General features: G+C 62.6%; 1 protein-coding gene across 3 annotated transcripts; it reads left to right on the forward strand.

Annotated features, from left to right (window-relative positions):
• The first annotated feature begins 10,311 nt into the window (after positions 1–10,311).
• On the forward strand, positions 10,312–21,950 carry FBXL16 (F-box and leucine rich repeat protein 16). Of its 3 annotated transcripts, none has more exons than XM_082713703.1 (6): positions 10,312–10,661; positions 17,155–17,813; positions 18,480–18,988; positions 19,356–19,440; positions 19,803–19,866; positions 20,074–21,950. In XM_082713703.1, the coding sequence occupies exons 2-6, from the start codon at positions 17,169–17,171 to the stop codon at positions 20,220–20,222; spliced, it is 1,452 nt and encodes a 483-aa protein (XP_082569829.1). In that variant the 5' UTR covers positions 10,312–10,661; positions 17,155–17,168; the 3' UTR covers positions 20,223–21,950. The 3 variants fall into 3 exon arrangements, with proteins under 3 accessions (XP_082569829.1, XP_082569828.1, XP_082569830.1); XM_082713702.1 differs by having other exon boundaries at positions 10,313–10,656; XM_082713704.1 differs by lacking the exon at positions 10,312–10,661 and adding an exon at positions 14,155–14,234.
• Positions 21,951–22,544: the final 594 nt, after the last annotated feature.

Consider the following 22,544-nt stretch of genomic DNA (forward strand, 5'->3'; position numbering starts at 1 on the left):
ACCCCATAGCAGCTGCCCCTCGATTTCTTAGACACGTGGTCCAAAGGGCGGTCCACAGTGGCCCCTGGTGTGGCCAGGAGCCTCCTTCCAGTGAAAGGTTGTGCAGAGCTGACCAGAAAGGACAGAGGCCAACGGTGAGGGGCTGCTTAGCCGTAGAGAGGAAGCCATCCTTGGCGCCCATCTGGACAGTGCAAAAACCTCCCAACAGGAGGAGGAGGACCAGGAGCATACCCTCCTCTCCTCCTCCTCTGATCTTTGCTAAGTCAGTCTTTGGTGAGGGGAAGGGGGCAGACAGGGAGGTAACCATCTGCAGTCCAGGAAGGAGGTCCAGGCTGGAGATTAACATGTGGGATCATCAGCATCCTGTCAGTTTTTAAAGGCACAAGTCAGGTCCAGCTCTCCAGTGCAGGAATAGTACCAGGAGGAGAGGTCCAGTGCCTGAGCACAGAGCATGGAGCACCCCTGGTTGGGGGTTTGGGAAGAAGGGAGCAGCAGAGAACCTCAGGAGGGGCAGATGGGCAGAAACCCACAGGAGCCTACCTCCCCCACCCATAATCGTCAGCCGAATCTGGAGGAAGGGGCCCTGCCTCAGTTTCTGCCCAAAAGATGACACAGCCTCTGGCCTCCACCTTCACCGTCAGACCCTTCCTCAGTGTAGACTGGCTTCCTGGGCTCAGCCCATCAGCCTACACAAACACACATCCACAACCTGAGCTTTGGCTCTCTTGGGAACTGTGGGGTTGGGGTGAACAGAGTCCACTTGTCTCCAGTCCAGGAGCTCCTGCACACACCCCAACCCAAGGGGCACTCAGCCTCAGGGCCCTGGGCTTTGTCTCAAACTGCACTGGCCTTTTGTGTGTCTGAGGCTGAGGAAGAAGGTGGAGCCAGCAACAATAGGACCAGTGGCAAAACGGTCCTTAGAGACCCCACTGTATGCCCCTGCGCTCCAGCAAAGAGCGACAAGCCTAACTCTACAGAGATGCTCTGCATGGACGACTGGAGGGGCCCATCTTTCCCTGAGAGTGGAACGGGCCAGGGCCAGGAACAGCGGACTGCAACGAGAAGTCCAGCCCGCGGCCAGGCTGCACCCCCTTCCCTCACAGGCCAGGAGTGGTGTCTGCCCACCTGCCCCACCAAGGGACCCCGTCGCCTTAGACCTTGGTGGTTACTTTTCCCACTCCTACTCTGCACAACAGCAGCACCTGGTGATGAAGGTAGGAGCGGCAGAGCGGAGGCTCACGTGGAGAGGAGGGTCCCTGCTTCCCCCCAAAGCCAAGCAGCAGCAGCTCCTCCCCAAGGCACAGGCCTGGGCCACTCTCCCACTCACTAGCTGGTTAGCCTTAGACAAGGCACCCTTCCCTGAGCCTCAGTGTCCTACTCTGAAGCCGGAATCGGAGCAGCCCACAGTGCGGTGGGGACTCTGCCGAGGGCCAGCTCAGGCACGGGACACCATCCACACTGGCTAAGGAAATCTGTGATCTTACTCTCATCACTCTCGCCTCCCAAGCAGCTGGTGCCACCGGGAGGCAGCCCCCCAGCCCTCCTTCAACAGCCCCCCCCCCTCAGTGCCCTGCTTCCAGGCCCCTCCATCCAGGGCCACCTCCTGGGTGGAGATGGCTGGTGTGGGCGGCCCCATAGGCACAGCTGAATTGGAAATGAGGCGCACAGCCCAGCCAGGCCTTACCGAGGTGGCTCCAGCCCATGGAGAGGAAGGGGCCCAGACCCTGTTGTGCAGCAGGGTGTGAATGGAGGCTTGCACCCGGCCCCTGGACTCCCCCACTGGGAACAGTGGTAGGGTCTGTCCTTCGTAACAGACTCCCGCAGCTCTGTGTTGTGGGCAACCCCGCGGGTGGTTCCACTGATCACTGTGGGGAGACACGCTGGCCAGCGGCATGCAGGGGAGGGTGGGCCCCAGACTGCCCCCACAGCTAAGATTCGCTGGGGCAGGCGGCCAGGGAGCAGGAGCTCAAGGTCACTGCAGGGCATGTAGGCACCTGGCATGAAGGGGACATGGTGAGGGCAGGTCCTGTCCTCTCCTGGACCACCCTAGGCCTCCCCCCACTGGAGGCAGGAAGGACAAGACAGGCCACCAGACCCTCCCCTCGGTGCCCGATGGCACCTGGGGACCCAAGAGAGCATGTGGGCACCCGACACGTGCACGTTCACGCATCCATAAACATGGGTCTAGGGGCCGTGCCCCACATGCGGGCACGACTTACGCACAGGCCGAGGGTGTCCAGAGGCACGCTCTGACACACCCACCTTAACACGTGTGCACCAGCGTGCGGAAACCCCTGTGGCTTCCCAGAGCTGCCTCCTTGGGCCCAAAGACACCAGCCCAACCTGGGTGGGTGGCAGGATGCTATCGTGAACCTTGGGGTCTCTGGTCTGGGGCCTAAGGCAGAACAGAAAGACCCCCATCCCCTGTGGGGTCAGGCTCCACGTTCTACAGGAAAGTAAAGAGCTGGGCCTGGTGCCCTACAGGGAGGCCAGGCAGCGACCCGCTGGACTTCTGTTGTGTGGACTGGCTGGACCGAGGAGCCCGCACAGCTCCAGCTGGACGCTTTGATTCTGTCCCCTCATTCCCTCTTCCCAGTCCTCGAAGACCGAGAGTCTGGCCAGCCCTTTCCTAAGCGGAGTCCTGAGGGACTGCCCACCTCTCTCTGTCTGTCCAACCTGTCCTCACTGCCTGTGTCACCTCTAGCAGCCCGCTTCACTCTCGTGCCTCAGTTTCTCCCTCTGTCCAGTGCGGAAGACGGCGCGTCCCCACCCCCACCATCCCTCACTATCAGCACCAAGCCCGAGGGCATGCGGAGGCGGTCCTGGACATCCGCTCTCGCGCACTTAGAGAGCGGGAGGAGGCCGCGCGGCTGCCGTCTGGGTGCGGGGTGGCCTGGAGGAAGAGGGCTGGCCAGGGTCGGGCGCAGCGCCCCGGCCGGGTACAGCCCCTGAGTCACGACCTCTGAACGGGCCACGGACGGCGGCCGCACGCTGCCCGGCGCCTGGGTCAGGCCGCTGGGCCCAGGGCAGGGCAGGAGGCGCTGAGGCGGCGGCTCGCATCCTCCCCCGGCGCGGCCCCCTCGCCCCCACCCTCCCCCAAAGCCAGCGGCGGCTGCGTCCACCTGGTTCTCAGACTCCGGGGCGCCGGAGGGGCAGAGGCAGCCTCGCGGGGCTTCGTACCTGCTGTCCCAGCTGCAGCGGTCCTCCCAGGAGCGGGCACCGGTGCCCGGGAGCTCGGGGCCCACGTCGGCCCGCGGCCCACGTCGGCCCGCGGCCCACGTCGGCCCGCGGCCCACGTCGGCCCGCGGCCCACGTCGGCCCGCGGCCCACGTCGGCCCTGGGGGCGGGGCAGCGGCCGAGGCGGCCAATGGCGGCGCGGTGCAGGAACTTCCCGCCAATCGCAGAGGCGCTCGTGGGGGCGCGCGGCCGAGCCTCGGCCCGCGGGGCGCGGAGGTCAGAGCTGCGGGCGCGGCGTCGCCCTGTCAGCCCCCTCCTGCGGCGGTAAGCGCCCTCGTCCTTCAGTCCTCCATCGGCTGGGGCGGGAGTAACGCCCACTGGGACCTCGCTGCAGGGTAGGAGGAAGAGAGGCTCCTCTTGGGTGGCCCTTTTCAAGAGTGGGCCCCGGGCTTCCAGCCCCCAGCCTGCCCCGGTCGGGCTCTGCCGGCTCCTCCCAAGAGATGGCACAATACCCTAGGGACGGTGTGTGTGTGTGTGTGTGTGTGTGTGTGTGTGTGTGTGTGCAGAGACTGGGCCCCCGTGGGCAGCATGGAAAGGCGGGAGCCAGAGGACCTCCCCAAGCCCCAGAAGGAGGCGCCCAGCAGGTCCAGACAAGCTGAGTGGGCTGGCAGCCCCAAGATCTCCCGGTAGCAAGGACTTCCCTGGGGGGAGGGTGTGGGGAACAGATAGCCAGGTAGGGACTGGGGAGAATCCAGGCAGGGGAGAGGAGCAGACTGCCTTGGCAAAGGCCAGGAACAGGGCGAAAGCCCTGGGCCAGATCACGGAGGCCCTAGGCACAAAGCCCAGAGTCCAAGCACATACTGGAACCCTTGGGGTCACTGAGAGCTTTAACCAAGGTCTGCAGGAAACAGCACAGACTTGTGCGAACCCTCCTATGGGTGCCACCATCGTCCTACCCCAGCCCTCCAGCTACTCCTGAGCCTGAGGGCATGGCTGACAGATGCGGGAGGTAGCCCCAGAGGGAAGCGGGAGACACCCGCAGGCTACAAGAGACCCCTTGTTATGGGCAAGGAGAATGAGAAGCAGCCAAAACGCCAAGTGCAGCCTCGGTGTCTGTCAACAGATGGAGAAACAAAATGTGGTCTGTCCAACAGAGGACTATGAGTCTGCCTTAAAGAGGGAGGAGCTCTGGGGACATCTGGCTGGCTCAGTCCATTAAGCATCTGCCCGGGGTGCTGGTCTAGCCCCATGTTGTGTTCCTGGCTCAGCAGGGAGCCTGCTTCTCCCTCTTCCTGCTACTCCCCCACTTGTCCCCTCTTTTTCTCTCTCTCTCTGGCAAATCAATGCATATTTTTTAAAGATTTTATTTATTTATTTATTTATTTGATATATATAGAGAGAGATCACAAGTAGGCAGAGAGGCAGGCAGAGAGAGAGGGAGGAAGCAGGCTCCCCGCTGAGCAGAGAGCCCAATGCGGGGCTTGATCCCAGGATCCTGAGATCATGACCTGAGCCGAAGGCAGAGGCTTAACCTGCTGAGCCACCCAGGCACCCCAATAAATAAAATATTTTAAAGAAATAAAAATAAAAAATCTGGGGTCACCTGGGTGGCTCAGTTGGTTAAGGGTCTTCCTTTAGCTCAGGTTGTGATCTCAGGGTCCTGGGATCAAGCCCCACATCCCAGGCTCCCCACTCAGTGGGGAGTCTGCTTCTCCCTCTCCTTCTGTGTCTCTCCCTAACTCGTGCTTTCCCTTGTGTGTAAATAAAATCTAAAAAAGAAAAAAAAAACTATTAAAAAAAGATTCAGACTCCTGGTACAACCCAGATGAACTTTGAGGGCGTTATGCTGAGTACCATCAGCCAGACACAAAAGGACAAACACCATATGATTCCACTTCCGCAAGGCTCCTGGAGTCGTCAAGTTCACAGAGACAGAAGGTAGGTGGTGGGTGCCAAGGGGCTGGGGCAGGGGGGTGGGGAGAGGGTGTGTGATGGAGACAGAGCTTCAGGTGGAAAGGTGGAAGGAGGGGCCGTCTGCACAGCAATGGGATTGTGCCAAACACTACTCAACTGTGACCTTAATTAAAAATGATGAGGGGGTGCCTGGGTGGCTCCGTGGGTTGAAGCCTCCCCTTTGGCTCAAGTCATGATCTCAGGGTCCTGGGATCGAGCCCCGCATCCGGCTCTCTGCTCAACGGGGAGCCTGCTTCCTCCTCTCTCTCTCAGCCTGCCTTTTTGCCTACTTGTGATCTCTGTCTGTCAAATAAATAACATCTTTTAAAAAAATGGGGGGCGCCTGGGTGGTTCAGTGGGTTAAAGCCTCTGCCTTTGGCTCAGGTCATGATCTCAGGGTCCTGGGATCGAGCCCCGCATCGGGCTCTCTGCTCAGCGGGGAGCCTGCTTCCCTTCCCCTTTCTCTGCCTGCCTCTCTGCCCACTTGTGATCTCTCTCTGTCAAATAAGTAAAATCTTAAAAAAAAAAAAAAGAAATATATATATATTTTAAAATGGTGAGGATACCCATTTTACTCAAGTAAAAATGCAAGAGGTAGACAGGGCCTGTGCGGCGCACAAGGTCAAAGAGGTGGCAGGAGGAGGAAAGAGGGCACTAGGTGGGCACCACAGCTGCCTGGGCTGAGACGCACACTGTCCCTTTCCCACCTCTGTGCAGGCTCTGGGGCCCCAGGCCTTGCCCCGGTCTCTGAGGCAGATGGTGGGTTCCAGGCGCCCTCTGGTGGCAGTGCGAGGACTCAGCTGCCGACCCAGCAGGCGGGCCTGGGGCCCCTGGCTCCCCACCTGCCAGCTCCAGCAACCCCCCACCCCGAGAATGCGTCGGTGCCTGACGTGCAAGGGAAGGTTTCCTGGCCAGTAGCGTGGTCCGGAAGGAGCACACACACTGCCCCAACCCATCTCCTCAACACTAGGCTTCCCCTGCCCAGGCCTACTGCCCGGGGCCCAACTGTCAGCTGCAGAAAACCTGGACGGGGTCCCCTGTCTTCACAGGTGCTGCCCCCCCACCAGCAAAGCCATGGGAAAGGGAGCCAAGAAGGCCACGCCTGCCCTGGGTCGGCAGTGACCAGATGCACTACAGGTGCTCAGCAAACACACGGGCAAGGAGTGTGTGCACCCGTGAGTGAAGGGGGGCATGGATGACATCCCAAATCTCGGCAGCTCCCCCAGTGTCTATGCTCATTACGGGGCTCCTTCACAGGCCCCCAGCTCCAGACCCTTCAGGGTCCTGACCCTCCAAAGGGGAATCTCTCCATTCTCACCCAAAACCCAGTTCTTGGCAGGGGCCACCGCTGCTGCTGGGACAGAAAGCATCATCTCAGCTGGCCCCATCCTCCAGCAGGATGTGACCCCACACAGCAAAGGGCACCTGACAGGAAGCCCGCAGTACTGGGGGCGCAAGGAAGGAGCACTCATGACCAAGGCAGGTGCCAGGCTGGTCAAGGACCTGGGGGAGCAACAGGGAAGCAGGGCAGATCTGATGGGTGAGGAGGGCAGGAAGACGTTCCAGGTCCAAGAAACAGAGTAAGAGTCCCAAGGACAGTATGGAGCCCAGGACAGACCAGGAACCAGGAGATGGCCTGTGGGAGGAGTGCAGGGCCAGCCCCAGGCCCATCAGCCATGGGAGAGCTTGGACTTGCCCTGGAAGGGACAGTGAACAAGGCCGAAAGGGTGAGAAAGCCTAGGGAGAGAAGTCACGGTTTTTCTTGACTTGCACGGGACCTACCTGGGCTCTCATTTCAGCAACAGCAGGGGAGAAGGAAAGGTGTGGCCTGGACAGAGGCTAGCCCTGCCCAAGGTCCCAGCTGAGCCTGTGGCCACCCAGACCCTTGCAGCCAGGACCACCTGAATGTGCCGCTCCAGCTGGCCCAGACCAGAGTGCCGCACCCCCAGGGCAGGGCTGCGGGCTGCAGACAGCAGCGATAGCTCCCCAGCTGAATGCCAGGAGGTGCCAAGAGCCTGCCAGCCCCAGGGGAGCCCAGTGATGGGCCATAAACACTGGCCTGGGGTGCCCCTACGCAGCTTGACCCATGGAGTCCCAGGGGCCAGAGTGACCAGCCTGCCCAGAGACCCCATTAGGGCCACAGCTGCGTCTGCCGAACCCTCTGGCTCCCCTTCAGCTGTGCCCCATTCCCCTGACCTTCACCCTCCATGGAACCCGGCCTTGCCCACCTATGGAGGCTGTATCTGGAGACACGTGGCAGCCAGGTTCCTGTCGTGGGGATGTGTTTTTCCCTTTGACAAGAGATCCGCCCCCAACACACCTGGCATCTTCTGGAGGAGCCAGAAACGCAGCTGCACACTGACTTGCAGCTGAGCTAAAAATAACTGTGGGCTCCAGCCAGGGCCCAGGAAAACATCTCATTGCTAGGAGACCGCCGCTCCTGGGAGACCGCCATTGCTAGGCGACCGGGTTGCCGTGGTGACAGCTGGGCCCAAGTCCTGCTCAATCCTGGCCATTCTGCCCTTCTGCCCCTGGCAGGTCGGGCCTGGGTCGGGGAGGAGGAAAGGCTAGGAGCAGGAGCCAGCAGCAGGCAGGCAGCAAAGGGGTTCACCCCCTGGTGGTCCCCATGGCCGCCCGGGCTTCCCTGTTCTCAATCCTGTGGGCGCCTGTTCGTTCTGGCAGCTGAGCGGTGAGGACAGCTGACTGTCCCCCACCCCGGTCCTCCCTGAACCCCCACCAGGGAGAGTTGCAGTGTTCTTCTGGCCCTGCGCCTCCTTAGCAGGATGGGGCATGGTGGGCCGCTTACAATCAGGCATGAGGCTCTCAGCACCTGTGCTGTCCTCAGTGTCACGCTGACCTTCAGGGCCCCCACCTTGGACCCCAAACCTATTTGCCAGGAGGGGAAGTACTTGCCTGAGCCCCACCCCTGGCCCCCACAGAAAGGAGGATTTGAGCCAAGCAGGTGGCTCCAGCCCCCTGTACCCAGAGCCCCCTGGGCAGCGGCTTCAGGACCCTCCTGCAAAGAGGCTCAGGAAGTCCAGAGCCGCTGCCCTGGTCCTGAGGTGCCAGGAGGCCTGACCCCATCATGGGCAGTGCAGCCCCTGAGGTGTCAGCAGCTCCCTCTCTCACCCTCCTGTAACTAAAGAGCTGGAAACCTCCAGCAGTCTGGACCGGGGAGACTCCTCTGTGTCCAGGCACCAGGATGAGGAGTGCTTCCGGGGAGGGGTGCTCCAGGGAGGAACGTGGCCCTGGAGGAAAGCCAGTGTTGCTAAAGTTCCAGCAAGGGACCCGGCATCAGCAAAGCTGCAGCCAGCCGTGCAGGAGACTCAGGCTTTGATAGCGGACTGAGCCCGGGAGCACGGACACCGTGCACCGTGGGGAGGAGGTGAGCTGCCCTTCAGCATGGCAGAGAAAGAAGCCCGTGGGTTCAGGGCCAGGTGAAGGAGGTGGGGAAGGGAGCAGAGCCCCAGGTACGTGGGAGGCAGGGCTCCACATGCGCCTCTGAAACAAGGCTTTCCTCTGTTTGGATTCTTCCAAGGCGTGGGGTCTCCTCCAGCCTCACCGAGGGCAGCACGTGAGGCCCGGGCCCCTGTTCAGAGGAGGAAGCCCCCGGAAGCAGGAGGTGAAACCTCGCCCTGCGGGTCACGCACCGTCCATGCCCTGGTCCACAGGTGTGGAGGCTGAAGCGGAGGCCGGCCTGCTAGACCCACACACCAGAAGGAACTGTATGGGTCGGACAACACTGTCCCAGGCACCCCAAAGGTCTTCATGCCTCCCATGCTGACTGCCCCGACCCCTGCTTTGACCGGAGTCCGCACGAGGGCCAGACTGTGAATCAGCCCTAGCCACACCGGAGAGCCAGCTTCACCCCAGCCTTGACGAGCTGGATCCAGCGCCCGGCACGCAGCCAGGCCGGCCCCCCAGCTCCCAAACAGGCTCCACCCTGCAGCTGCCCCCGCCTTGTGCCAGCCCCACTGGGTCCTGTTTCCCACCAGAATGCTGCCAACACCAGCTGTTTTCATTTCTCTCAGACACTCTCAAGGGCCTTCCTTAAGGCTCTTTCCCTAGTGCAAGGACCCCTCTCTGCTCTCCCACACCTGATCCCGCCACGGTCTCTGCTCCCAGGAGACCCTGTGATGGGTACCATTAGCTTCCATTCTCCACTCTGAGCCTGTGGGAAGCCTGGCATCTCCAGGGGCCAGGAGGAAGCCCTGCACACCCTTCCTCCACACCCAACCCCAGCACCTCTCCCCCAGCCTGGTCCCTCCAAAGTGGCCGCCACCACCGCCTCTAAGGGGTTCCAGAAGGAACTCGCCAGCTCAAGACCTCCAAAACTAAAGACCTGTGCACACTCCTTCCTGGATAACCTCACCCATCCTCTCATCCTTGGGGTCTCCTGTCAAGGGTCCTGTCCTCAGGACAGGCATAGCCTCCCCAGAAGCACCCCTCCCCGGGAGCATTCCTTGGCCTGGTGCCTGGACACGGAGGAGTCTCCCCGGTCCAGCCACACCACCACCACCCTCCCGAGGTCACCATCACGTGGCCCTCTTGAACTTTCATAGCACTTGTCACTCTCTGAGATGGTCTGGTGTTGGCTTGTTTTGGGGGTTGGCGGGGGCCTGGGCACTGAGGGGTTTCTGGGCCCGGCAGCCAGCAGGTGCGCCGAGATTTGAGGGCCCTGAAGGCCGCCGGCGCTGCTCCCCTCCGCTAAGCAGGAGGGCTGGGAGGGTGAAGGTTGGACCACCCTCGCCCCCGCAGGTGGCATCCAAGGGTCGGGACGCGCGGCGCCGGCCCCACAAGACCGCGCACCCTCCGGGCCAATCGCCGGCGCCAAAGAGCTCGAGTCCTCTCCCCCGGCAGGATTCCGGGACCCCACTTCTCCGCACAGGCAGGGCTCTCCGCCGGCCAGCCCTCCGGCCGGCCGCGCGCCCTGCCCGCCCCGCCCCGCCCCGCCGTGCGCGCGGGTTTGTTGTTGTGCGAGCGCCCGCGGCGAAGGGGTGGGGGTGCTGCCCGGCCGGAGCGTGCCCGTGGGCGCCGCGGCGGGAGCGCGCGGTGCGCGCGGCAGGGCGCGGCGGGCGGGGCGGGGCTCGGCATCCTCGGCTCCCCCGGCCCGGGCTCGCCAACCGGATTGGCTCCCGGCGTCGGGAGCGCGCGAGGGCGCGGCGCGTAGAGCCGGGCGGGGGGCGCGCGCGGCGCCGCCGGCGGCCGCGGAGGAGCGCAGGGAGGAGGGCGAGGGGAGGGAGGAGGCGCCCGCCCCGGCTCCCTGCAAAGCGGCCTTATTTATCTGGGCACTGCCTCAGCCTCCCCGGTGGGAGGCTCGGGGCAGCCGATCCTCTCCCACCGGGGAGCTCCTCTCCGGGCGCGGCCGAGGGGGCCGGCCAGGCCGGGGCGCGGGGCGCGGCTGGGCCCTGCCGGCCAGGCCAGCACCTCGGCCGCCTCCCCGCTTCGCCAGCGCCCATGCCGGGCTCCCCATGACGAGAAGACGCCCGGCGGACGGCGTGGCATGAGCCAGGTACCCGGGCCGAGGTAAGGTGTGTGCACCGGGCCAGGCGGCGGGGCGGGGAAGGGGCCAGGCCACGCCATCGCGGCGGCCACAATGAGGATTGGGGCGGGGGCTTCGGAGAGGGCTGCCACCACCCCCGGGGGCCTCACATCGGCGCAGCCCCTTCCCAGGCCGAGGCCACTGGGCCTCTGGCCCTAACAGGCCCTCCCACAGAACCCGATCACAGCGCCGCCTGGTCGAAGCATGGTGCCCCCAGTAACTGGACCAGGACTATGGGCCGGCGCCCCCTGACCACAGCCCTGGTGCAGCAGCATTGCAGGCCCCCAGCCCACCAGGCTGGCTGAGGTCCTGGACTTCCTTCGTTTTCTGAGCTCCTCTCCCCAGCACCATGAGCCCCTGGACCTGTGAGACAGGTGTTAGATACAGTTATACTCCAGGACAAGCCATGTGGATGCGTGGCTGGGGGCTCTCTGCCCTGGACACCTGGGCCGGTGGGAGCTGGCCATGTGCCTGGTTCTGGAGGGGTCGGGCCTTGGCCAAGGTTAGAGGGGAACTGGGCACCCTGAGGCTTGCTGGGGAGGGGTCTGGCCTCCTGGGATTTGGGGGGAAGAGAGCCCCCACCCATCGCCCCAAGAGGGAAGAAGGCCTAGCTGTTGGAGCCTCAGGGAGCCCAGGGCCCAGTGGCCAATCCTCTAGCCCCTCCCGGCCTCTGCACAGGAACCCTTCCCTCCAAAGAGAGAGCAGATGGTGGATGCCGCTTCACCTGCCCACTTGGTCAGTCCCCTACCGCTACCCGCCACCTCCCAGGCCCCTTCTTTCAGCCAACCCCTTTGAGCAGAGGCCTGGGTGGGACCCTGGGAGGGCCAAGGCCTGATGGAGACTTGCTGACCTGGTAGGAGGTGGCCCTAGGGCTGGACCAGGAGCTGTGGGGAGGAGGGAGATCCAAATCCCTGTCATAAACCTGGACAGTGCAGGTGGCCTGTTCGGATCCCAGGGGACCCCGGGACTCAGCTGCCCACCATCTCCACTCATCCTCTGCCACTCTTCCTTGGGCCAGGCAGGCCTCTCAGCACCTGTCGTGCTGGGCAGGCCCACTGGATGGGCGCTCCCCTCCAGCTCCTGTCCACTTCTGGAGCACTGCAGTGAGTCCTCTCTCCCAGTGCACTGAGAAAACAAGCAGCCCTGAGGGCGGGGGACCTGGGGCCCTCAAGGCTACCAGCCTGGGCCTGGGAAGCCTGTGCCGCTGACACCCAGGGAGACTTTCACCTCAAGGTGGGGCACTGCTCGGTGGCCTGCAGCCCCATCTTGTCACATGTGGGTTCTCATTGCTTTGTCTCAGGGGGAAGAGTGGAGGTGACAGTGAAGGAAGGCTCCGTGGGCTAAGTGGGTGGTGCAGCCCCTTCCCCACCACTGACAAGGAGGAGCCCTGGCCAGACCAGCCAGAGGGTGGGCTTGGGCCACACAGCCACACTTGGCTGGGAAGAGGGGGAGGGTTCAAGGCAGCGACCCAAAGAAGCAGGCACTAGATGCCCCTAGCCTAGGCACTGGGGGGGGGGCTCAGATCCTTCAGAGGAGAAGAGCCAAGATGAGGCTTAGAGCCCAAGCCCATTCCCCAAAATGCCCAGTTCCACGTGGCTGAGCTGTCCTGAGCATGACCACAGGACTCTGTCTGATGAAGCGCCAATCCTGGTCTCTTTGGAGGCCATGTGCTCACTTCCTGGAGCCCCTGGTGCACGGGTGGGGCAGCCTGCACCCCAGAAACATCTCTGTGCTGGGGGCGGGAAGGGAGCATTTTGCTGGCTCATGTGCAAAGTGGCAGGGATGTGAGTGTGCCTGAGTCACGGGGCTTGTCATGGAGTTCGTCAGCCCGCACTGTGTCCCTAGTCCCAAGCTACCTTGGTTGTCACCCCCATCCCTGGAGCTGTCACCACACATCAACCTGATGTGAATGTCTCAGGCTGCCCATGCTCTGCCCAGCCGCACGGCCCTCAGTGGGCAGGGAGAAATGGTCAGGGCAGGTCCTGCGGGGGCCAAACCCCTCCAGCACTCCAGGAAGCCTGTGTCAGACAGAGCATCAGAGATGAAGGCAGAGATCTCTGAGTTGGAAGCCATGAGGACTTGGGGGTTTCCAAGGCATGAGGAGTCCAAAAAGAGGGTGTTCTGGGGGTGGGCATGCAGCTTGCAGCCTCTGGAGTGAGAGCAGGGGCACAGCAGAGACAGTGCTGGGAGAGACCAGCAGCCCAAGGTCCCAGGCTGGGAGGACCCAGGGGACCAAACAAGTAGAACAGGGCACAGAAAGGAGGGAAGGGCCCAGCGTTGCCCTCTGCACCTCAGTGCCTAGTCTGATCTTTGGGAGTCAGACTGACTGGGGGTCCTAGGATCAAATTCCAACTCTATGCGACCTCTGGAATTGTCCCCAACTCTCCCTTTCCCCACTTGTGATCAGGACGTGTGTGAGGGGACCAGCAATAGCAGAGTGGCATTGGAAAAAGCAGGGCAGCTCCTCCCTCTCCTCTGGTGGCTCCTGTGCCCTCTTTGGATATGGCCAGATTGTGGTGGATGGGCAGCCAGCCTCCCTACCGTGCAACTCCCAAAGTGGGGACTCAGCCGGAAAGGAGGTGTAAGCCATCCTCTTCCCAAGAGTCTGACTACTTGCAAGGCCTACCACAGATCCCAGCGACCACCCTCACTGTGGACACTGGCCTCTGTCACAACCAGGATTAACAAACTGAGCTACACCCCCCACTACCACCACCATCCACCTGCCCTCTTCTGAATCTGGCCTGTCCTCCACCAAGCCTCCTGGGCACCTGGCTGCCACACCCCTTTCTGCATGATCCTGGCGACTGCCATTCCTCATTCATTCATTCATTCATTCATTCGGCAAGCATTAAGAAGCCATTCAGCCGTGGTGCTGCCTGTCTTCAAGAAGTCCCCAGCCAAGGGAAGAGACAGATGGGTTGACAGTAATGACTGAGACCCTGGAGATGCTTTTTCAGTGCTGGGGAGTCCCTCAGTGGGAGACAGGGGTGGCAATCACACTGAGGTGGAGGATAAGGAGCTGGTAGGGTGAAGAAGCAGGGAGGCCTCCTGAGCAAACAGGGGGACCAGCATGTGCCCAGGCAAAGAGGGAGAGGGGAGCAGGAATACAGAACAGGGGGTCTGGCTGGGCTGTAGGTTCAAGGCTGGGGAGGAGCCAGAGGTGAAGGAAGCTGTAACGTCGACATGCTAGGGCTCGGGGCCCTGTGACTCGATGGCAAAAGAGGCAGCTCCTTTCAGAGCCTCAGCATGGACATCTGCAGACTGTCAGCTTGGAAGCCACCAAGTTCTGGAGTCCTCCCAGGAGACTTGAGCCCCCGCAGCCTATCCCAGGAGGACCTCCTCCAGAATTCCGCTCCACACGGAGGCACAACACCCGGGGCTGAGGCTGAGAATAGTGCAAGTTTGGCCATCTTTTTAAAACGCCTCTTTCCCTAGCGTTAGCTCCTGGTGCTTATTTCTAAAGGAGGAGGCAGTCCACATCAGATTGGCAGCTGACCCTACCCCATCCTAACGAGAAACTCCAGGCAGGTCTTCTGAGCCTCACTGCGTGCAGTAGCAGGTACCAAAAGGGTTGGGGTCTCACAGCCCATCTGCCTGGGTGGGTGGGGCTAGACAGAGGAGCACATGTCCCAGCACCCCCCCACCCCCCGCCAAGAGACCTCTTGTCTGACAGGAGGACCCATCGCTGACCACAAGCTCAGTTCTCTCCTAAAGCTCTGACCCCTGGACCAAGATGTGGCTGTTGCCAGTTTTGAACCACGGAGCAAGGGATTCTCAGGCTGGGTCAGTGAGGCTGGGTTGTGCCGCGGGAGCCCGGCAGCACCATGGACAAGGTCAGGGAGAAGCAGGGCTGCCTCCAGGAAGAGGCAGTTCCAATCCGGGGCACAGCAGAAGGGCTGATGGGCTGGCAGGGCAGGGCCTGGCGGCCAGGATGTGGGTGTGGGATAAAGGGCAGCCAGGCCTCGGACACCTCCCTCCCTTCCCCGGGCTGAGGCCGTCCCCCGCCTGGCCCCTCCCTCCCGCGGGCTCTCTCTGCGGGCTGGCTTGTTTTCACCAGCTCCACCCTGAGGCCTGAAGAGTGGGGATGGGACTGTGGGCGTGTGCAAATGTGAGCTCCGGTGGGGTGCGGGTAAAAAGCCCCGCAGACGCCCGGGGCATCCACGTGCATCCCGCTCCCCCCCCCCCCCACCGACGCGGGCACTCCACGTGCACACCCGTGGCTGGGAGCATCTTTAACCTAAATCGGCACTGCTCCGGAGTTATTTCTCCCCTGGTGCCACCTCCGCCGCCTCCTCCGGATCCTGGCGGAGCGGGCGGCTTCTCGCCCCGCCCCGTCGCCCGCAGGGCCTCTCCCTGCTGAGCTGGGTTTGCCGAGCCCGGCCCCCACCCGCCCCCACCAGCCGTTGTCCGCGGTGGAGCGCGCCTGGGCCTGGCCTCCGGGCCCGCGCACGGCGGCTGGAGGGGCGCTGTCCATGGTGCTGCGCTCCGCGGCCGAGCTAGCAGGAAGCGGCAGAGGCTAGGTGGGCGGCGCGCCCCGAGCCCTGAAATCGTGGCACCCCGATCCCGAGAAGCAGAAGGTATTCACACTGGGGCTGCCTCCCTGAGCCCAGCTCAGCCCACAGGAAGGAGTCCACAGGACAGCCTCTCCCCTGCTCCCTGGAGTGGGGACCTGTCGTGGGCTTCCTCCCGTCCCTCCAGGAGGCACTGCTATTCCACCATGGTCTCCTCCTCACGTACTAGTTTTAAGAGATCTGGGGCACCCCTCATGTCAAGCTGCACCCCATCTGTCACTGTGGGTCACCTGTAACTCCTTGGAGCCTCAGGCTCCCAATCTGAAAGTGAGGTTAACAGTGGTGCCCCCAACATACACACACACACGCGCACCCCTGCCATGAGGCTGGAACACATGATTATCCCAATGGGTATTCAGCAAACGTTGTTACGAATGTCATGTTTCAGCCAGCGTGAGGCTGCTACTCTCCTGCAGTAAAGGGACAGTCAGAGTGGGGGGCGCCTCCCCTAAGGAGGGCTGGCCTGATGTGGATTGCCAGCTTGGGGGCTCATGATTGCCAGGGCAGGAAGGCCTTTGGACCCAAAGCTGGGTTGGCAGCCATGAGGGCCCCTTGTTCCAGTAGATTCCTGGTCTCAGCCTAGATCTGCACCCCTCCCCAGATGTCGGATGCCAGCAAGGGTTGAGTCCAGGGCTTGAAGCCAGTGGGGGACATGGTGCTGGGCAGAGCAGGGCAGGGCAGCCTGTTTTCCTCCCTCCCAGTGGCTCCTGACCCCTTCCCCTAAGGTGGGCCATGGGGCTCAGAAGCAGCCTCTGTGCCACTTTCCAAACACTCACTGTGAGCCATGCACTATGCCTAGCTCTTTTCACATGTTGTGCTGTGGGGGGTGGATCATCCCTTCTCAGGCTGCAAAGTAAGGAAAAACGAGGCTTGGAGCAAGTAAGTAGCTCACTGAGGCCACAGAACCTGGCTGTGTGACCCCGGAGACTGCCCCTGAGCCCCTGGGTGCAGTGCCTTTTTGCTGAATGTCTGGAGTGGGGGTGGGCAGGAGATGATCTGGAATGTGGAACAGATGGTGGCACTGTGAGGGTCTGGCTGTCCCCCTCTCCAGGGCTGTCTGTGCTCCAAGCCGTCTGCCACCCTCTCAGAGGCCTGAGAGGAGAGTGGTGGGGGGTGTCCAGTCCCACCTTGTGAGGAGCTCTCTACAAATGGGCTTCCACAGCCAGCTCTGGTTCAAGCCTTGGCTCCGCCACTTATGGTGACCTTGGGCAAATAGTTCATGCTGCTTTGTTTTCTTCATCTGTACAATGGGCACAGTCATCATAGCATCACCATCAATGGGTTGGATGGAGGATTAAAGAGACAGTACGTGTCCAAGGCTCACTGTGCTAGTGTCATGGTAAAGTCTGCCCTTTCTTTGGGCAGATTATTGGGTAGATCCAATAGCCATCGAGATTCTCAGGGGCTGGTATCTGAGTCTTCGACAAGTACCAGAACCACTCCAGACAGCCATGATGGCACCCCATAGTGGAGGACCCCGAGACCACCCCAAACCATCTCCTTCAGTTTTGCAGTCCCTGCCCAGTAGAGGTCGGCATGGCAGGCACTGAGAGTGGGCACCGGAGTAGTAAAGGTGAAGGGGGCAGTCATGAGCAAGTGTCTTTCTACATCTGTCTCTGCCTGCCTCTCTTTTCTCATCTCTAAAATTGGAACTGTAGGGCCTATGTGGTCAAAAAAGTCTATGAGTACAGGTGGAGCTCAGCGCACACAGTAGGTGCTCAGGGAATGTCATGGTCATGAACAGCTCTGACTTCCTGTCGCTGCTCACGGTCAGGGAAAGAGTGACTTGGATTCAGATCCTTCCTGTTGGGTGGTTCTTGGAGTGCCATGGGAGGACATGCCCGGGGATGGGGAGCCCAGCTCTCTTCCCACAGCGACTCATTACCGCCTCCCGGTCTTTGTCCACAGATTGAGCGAGGAAGATGTCGAGCCCAGGTGTGGACGGCGACCCCAAGCCTCCATGCTTGCCTCGCAATGGCCTGGTGAAGCTGCCAGGCCAGCCCAACGGCCTGGGTGCAGCCAGTATCACCAAGGGCACACCAGCTGCCAAGAACCGCCCCTGCCAGCCCCCTCCCCCACCTACCCTCCCACCACCCAGCCTGGCTTCCCCACTGCCACGGGCTGCCCTGGCTGGGGGCCTGTGCCCCCCACCGGGGCTCCCCCTTGGTGGACCAGCCTCAGCCCCTGTTCCCAGGCCCCCAGTGGAGCGGCCACCACTGGCCACAGATGAAAAGATCCTCAATGGCCTCTTCTGGTACTTCTCAGCCTGTGAGAAGTGTGTGCTGGCCCAAGTGTGCAAGGCCTGGCGGCGTGTGCTCTACCAGCCCAAATTCTGGGCAGGCCTCACACCTGTGCTGCATGCCAAGGAGCTCTACAACGTGCTTCCTAGTGGCGAGAAGGAGTTTGTGAACCTGCAGGGCTTCGCTGCGCGTGGCTTTGAGGGTTTCTGCCTGGTTGGCGTCTCCGACCTGGACATCTGTGAGTTCATCGACAACTATGCCCTCTCTAAGAAGGGTGTCAAGGCCATGAGCCTCAAGCGCTCCACCATCACAGATGCCGGCCTGGAGGTGCGCCCCACTGTTGGCCTGGAAGGGACAGGGATGGTGTGGGCAGGGCCCAGCGGCTGCCACTGAGCTGGCATGTGTGTGCATGGGGGGGGGGGGCAGAGGGAACTTGGGCATATGAGGAGCAAAGTGGCTGAGGGAAGCACCGGTGCTCTGAAGATTGTGGCTCTGGGGGGAGGGGAAGCAAGACTAGTTATGTGATTTGGGGGACCTAGTCCAAAATGAAAATTTCAAGTCCCTTGTTCAAAGATGATTAAGAATTTCAAGACAGCCACACCAAAGCAATCAATCGATCCAGTGGGAGGCTCTTCTAAGCTCAGGGCCTATGTGCCTGTGAAACCCTTGGGTTAGGGGGATGCTGCAGGGGAGCAGGTGCACAGGTCAGAGCACCAGCTGCATAGGCAGCCCCTGCCCCAGGGCCAGGATTCTAAGCTTCAAATCAGTAACACCAGCTGCTCCCCAGCACCTGCTCTGGTGCGGCCCTGAGCTCCCAGGTCCCCTGTGCTCTGCCTCTTAGAACGGGGCTGTGGTGGGACAAACCCACCGTAAGGGGCACCTGTCACACATCAGCTTGATGGATGTGTTCCACACGTCTACATCCGGGAGCCCTGCTTCCCGCCCCCAGCGACCCCGCCCCCTCACCACACCCTGCCGCCTGCCTGCCTGCAGGTGATGCTGGAGCAGATGCAGGGCGTCGTGCGTCTCGAGCTGTCAGGCTGCAACGACTTCACTGAGGCGGGGCTGTGGTCCAGCCTGAGCGCGCGCATCACCTCACTGAGCGTCAGCGACTGCATCAACGTGGCCGACGACGCCATTGCGGCCATCTCACAGCTGCTGCCCAACCTGGCCGAGCTGAGCTTGCAGGCCTACCACGTGACGGACACGGCGCTGGCCTACTTCACAGCACGCCAGGGCCACAGCACGCACACGCTGCGCCTGCTCTCCTGCTGGGAGATCACCAACCACGGCGTGGTCAACGTGGTGCACAGCCTGCCCAATCTCACTGCGCTCAGCCTCTCTGGCTGCTCCAAGGTCACCGACGACGGCGTGGAGCTCGTGGCCGAAAACCTGCGCAAGCTGCGCAGCCTTGACCTTTCGTGGTGCCCGCGCATCACCGACATGGCGCTGGAGTACGTGGCCTGCGACCTGCACCGCCTGGAGGAGCTGGTGCTGGACAGGTGCGCGCGTGCCCCACCCACGGGACAGGTGGAGGGCACGACCGGGGCGGGGCGGGGCAAGGCGGGCGAGAGCGTCTAAGCAGGGAGCCTAGATTAATGGGCAGAGCTGTAGCGGGAGCAGCGCTGCAGAGCCATGAGGCGTGGGTTGAGGGGCAGGCCCTCCCAAGCCCGGGGCCCAGAGTGCCTGTAACTACCAGGCGCCAGGGTAGGGGCCGGGGCCTGGCGGGGGCAAGGCCGTGGCAAGGGAGGGGCTATCATAAGCCCTGCCGGGGGGGGGGGGACGCCCGGGAAAGGAGGAAGGGCTCGGAAATGACGGGCGGCGCAAGGTGATCTGAAAGCGGGCAGCGCCCCTCTGTCGCCCCCACAGGTGTGTGCGCATCACGGACACTGGCCTCAGCTACTTGTCCACCATGTCGTCCCTCCGCAGCCTCTACCTGCGATGGTGCTGCCAGGTACCGGCCTTCCCCGCCTCCGAAGACTGGGGAGTAGGCAAGGGGAGGTGGGAGACCCGGGCAAAGCCTCCGCCCAGGCAACCCACCGACCTACTCCCGGCCCCCTCGGATCCTGCGAGGAAGTGTGGGATCCCTCCCCACCCAGCGGGCGACGTAGGCGGGGCTTACGGACTCCCCGCAGACCTCACCGCCACTCCCCAGCAGCCTCCTGGCTCCTCCGGAAGCCGAGAAACCCCCGTTTTGAGCCCCGCCACCTGCCCCTCCAGCAGCTCCCGGCCTCAAGGCCCAAGGCCTGTCCCCAGCAGTGGGCTCCCCCGCAGGCGCGAGCGGAGCTCCTTAACGCGCCCCGCCCTCCCGCCCAGGTACAGGACTTCGGGCTGAAGCACCTCCTGGCCATGAGGAGTTTGCGTCTCTTGTCTCTGGCAGGTGAGACCCCCACCAGCCCACTACCCCGTCCCCAACTTACTCGACTCCGCCAGCCCTGCCGGGCCCCTCGCGGTGAATCCCACCTGGAGCTCTGTCCCAGGGTCCCATGGCCAGGTCCGGACGGAGACGCCTGGCGAACCCCGCCCCCCGCGGTGCGCTCGGGGGCCCCGCGCGCTCAGACGCCGCCCCGCCTCCCGCCCGCTGCAGGCTGCCCGCTGCTGACCACCACGGGCCTGTCGGGTCTGGTGCAGCTGCAGGAGCTGGAGGAGCTGGAGCTGACCAACTGCCCCGGGGCCACCCCCGAGCTCTTCAAGTACTTCTCGCAGCACCTGCCCCGCTGTCTCGTCATCGAGTAGCGCGGGCCTCCCCACCCCCGGAGCAGGAAGCCGCCACGCTCCGGGCGGGGACGCCTTTTCCCGGCCCTCGCGTCCCCGGCCCGGCGCGGGAGGCAGGGCGAACCCAGTGAAAGCGCCCCCCGCCCGCGCCCCTCCTGGCCCCGCCCGGGCAAGGGGGGGGGCGGCGGGTGGGCCCAGTCCCACGCACGCACGCACACTCGGGGACTCTGTGCATGCCCCTCGTGCCCGCACTGCACGCCCGCCCTCCACCGCACCACAGCCGCCTCCATCTTTCGTCGACCCTCTGGGGGGTAGGCAGGGGCCGGCTCCGTCCTGGGGGGCGCTTTTAGCTCTCCTGACGGCCCCCCTTACTGCCTTCCCCACCACACCCTGCTCTGTCTCCCCCGCTGTCCCCCCCATCTTGGGCAGGGCCCAGAGGGATTGAGGGGAGCTGGGTCCCCCAGGACACAGGGGCCAGAAGAGCCCCAAGGGCTTCCCACATCTTCCACTGCACCGCGCCTGGAGCCCTCGGAGGGGTGCGAGAGGGAACAGGCCACCGCCAAAGCCATGGCCCGCCAAGGAGCCCAAGTCCCCCCTGCCCTTGCCCCACTACATGCCAGCCTGACCCAAGAGACCTCCCCTTTTCCTTGCTGCTGTAGGAGGCAGCCCCCTGCTTGCCCCACCCCCCACCTGCAGGCCTACAGGTCCTTGGGCCAGGCTAGGGAAGAACTGTGTTTGAGGGAGGGACAGACTAGCTGATCTTGCTATAATCAACGTTAACCAAGCTGGCTGTAGCTTACCTCAACCGGAGGGGTGGGGGGCGTGGGGGGATACAACCACCTTGAGCGACCCTCAGGCCCGGCAGGCCTTGCACGCAGTCCTGATGGACCCCAACCACAGCCCCTGTAGCCAGCCAAGCCCAGCCTCCTCAGTGCCACACTGTATCCTGCGTGGGTCTCTGTCAAGTGGAGGCTAGACAAATGGGCCCCAGCCAAGGCCCAGCCAGCAGGTCCAGTCTTACAAGTGGCCAACACACCCCCAGCACCCAGCGGAGGGAGGGCTCCTTTCTAGCTGCCTGCCTCCCCTCCCCAGCTTCCCAAACCTCTGCCTGCCTGGGTGGGCTCTGGCCATGTTCTGTCCAGTCCCAAGACATATGCAAGCCCTGGGGAGACGCTGGCACATCTTGGCAATTGCTGAGGAGGGGGCTGGGACCCCTTCCCATCCCAACATTGAGCCCCAGGAAGTACGGTGCCCACACCCAATCTTGGGACACACCCCCCCCCCATCTGGTTGGAAGAAAGTAACCAGTTTCCAGAGAGCCAGAGAGTGAGAGAGAGAGAGCGAGAGAGAGCGAGAGCGTGCGAGCGAGAGATGCTGTTGAAGCAGAGGAAGAGTTCAACAGCCCAAAGATTTCCCAGTCCTGGAGTGCCCTCGGGAGGCTCCGGGCCGAGGTGGTCAGGAGCCAGTTTCTTCAGCCCCTCCTCCGCACAGCTCCCTAGTGGGGAGGAGGCAGCTGTCCGTTTGTCCAAAGTATTATTGCAACTGCAACGACTGTAGGAGGAAAAATTAAGGGGAGAGAGGAAAACAAACAAAACCAACCAACCCCGAAAATCATTTTCTTATTGTACATAACGACCTCATTCTCCTGTATATGCGGAAGATATAACCTTATATTTGGTAAGTGTTTCTTGTGCTATTTTATCACGTGACCTGTTTATAAAAATATATATTAAAAAAGTTGTAAAAACACGTGTCTTGAGTTTGGAGGTCATCAGACCACAGCGAGGGAGGGTGTGTCTGCGCGGGGCGCCCCAAGGCTCGGGACTCTTGTGCACCTCTCTGCTCGTCAGACTTAATGGGTCTTTCAACACGCACAGGCCCGGGGCCACAGACAGGAAACACAGCAGTGGCCAGAAGAGAAGGTCCCTAACCTTTCAGGGCTTCTGGGGGAAGTGAATGATGCTGCAGTCATCGCACATAATATTAACCTCCAAAGGCCCGGCTGGCTCAGTCGGTGAAGCTTCTGACTTTGGCTCGGGTCGTGGCCTCTGGGTCCCGAGATGGACGCCCCTCGCCCCACTCACGCCCGCGCGCTCTCGCTCAAACACGTCCATAAACCTAGCCCAGGCCGCCAGAAGGACAAAAATGCGCCCTGCTTCGTGCGTCGGGGACCTGAGCTCACTCCAGAGAGGGCGGGGACGCCGCGGAGCCCGCAGCGCAGCAGGGCAGACAGACTCCAGGCCAGGCAGGGAGGCCCCGAAATGCTCTCGGGGTGGCGCCGGCTGCGCGGAGCAGCGGGTCCTACCGGGCCCTGGAGTCTGCGGAGACCCGGGCAGCCGCGAG

Source organism: Mustela nivalis, assembly GCF_964662115.1.
Source record: "Mustela nivalis genome assembly, chromosome: 19".
Classification (NCBI taxonomy): domain Eukaryota; kingdom Metazoa; phylum Chordata; class Mammalia; order Carnivora; family Mustelidae; genus Mustela; species Mustela nivalis.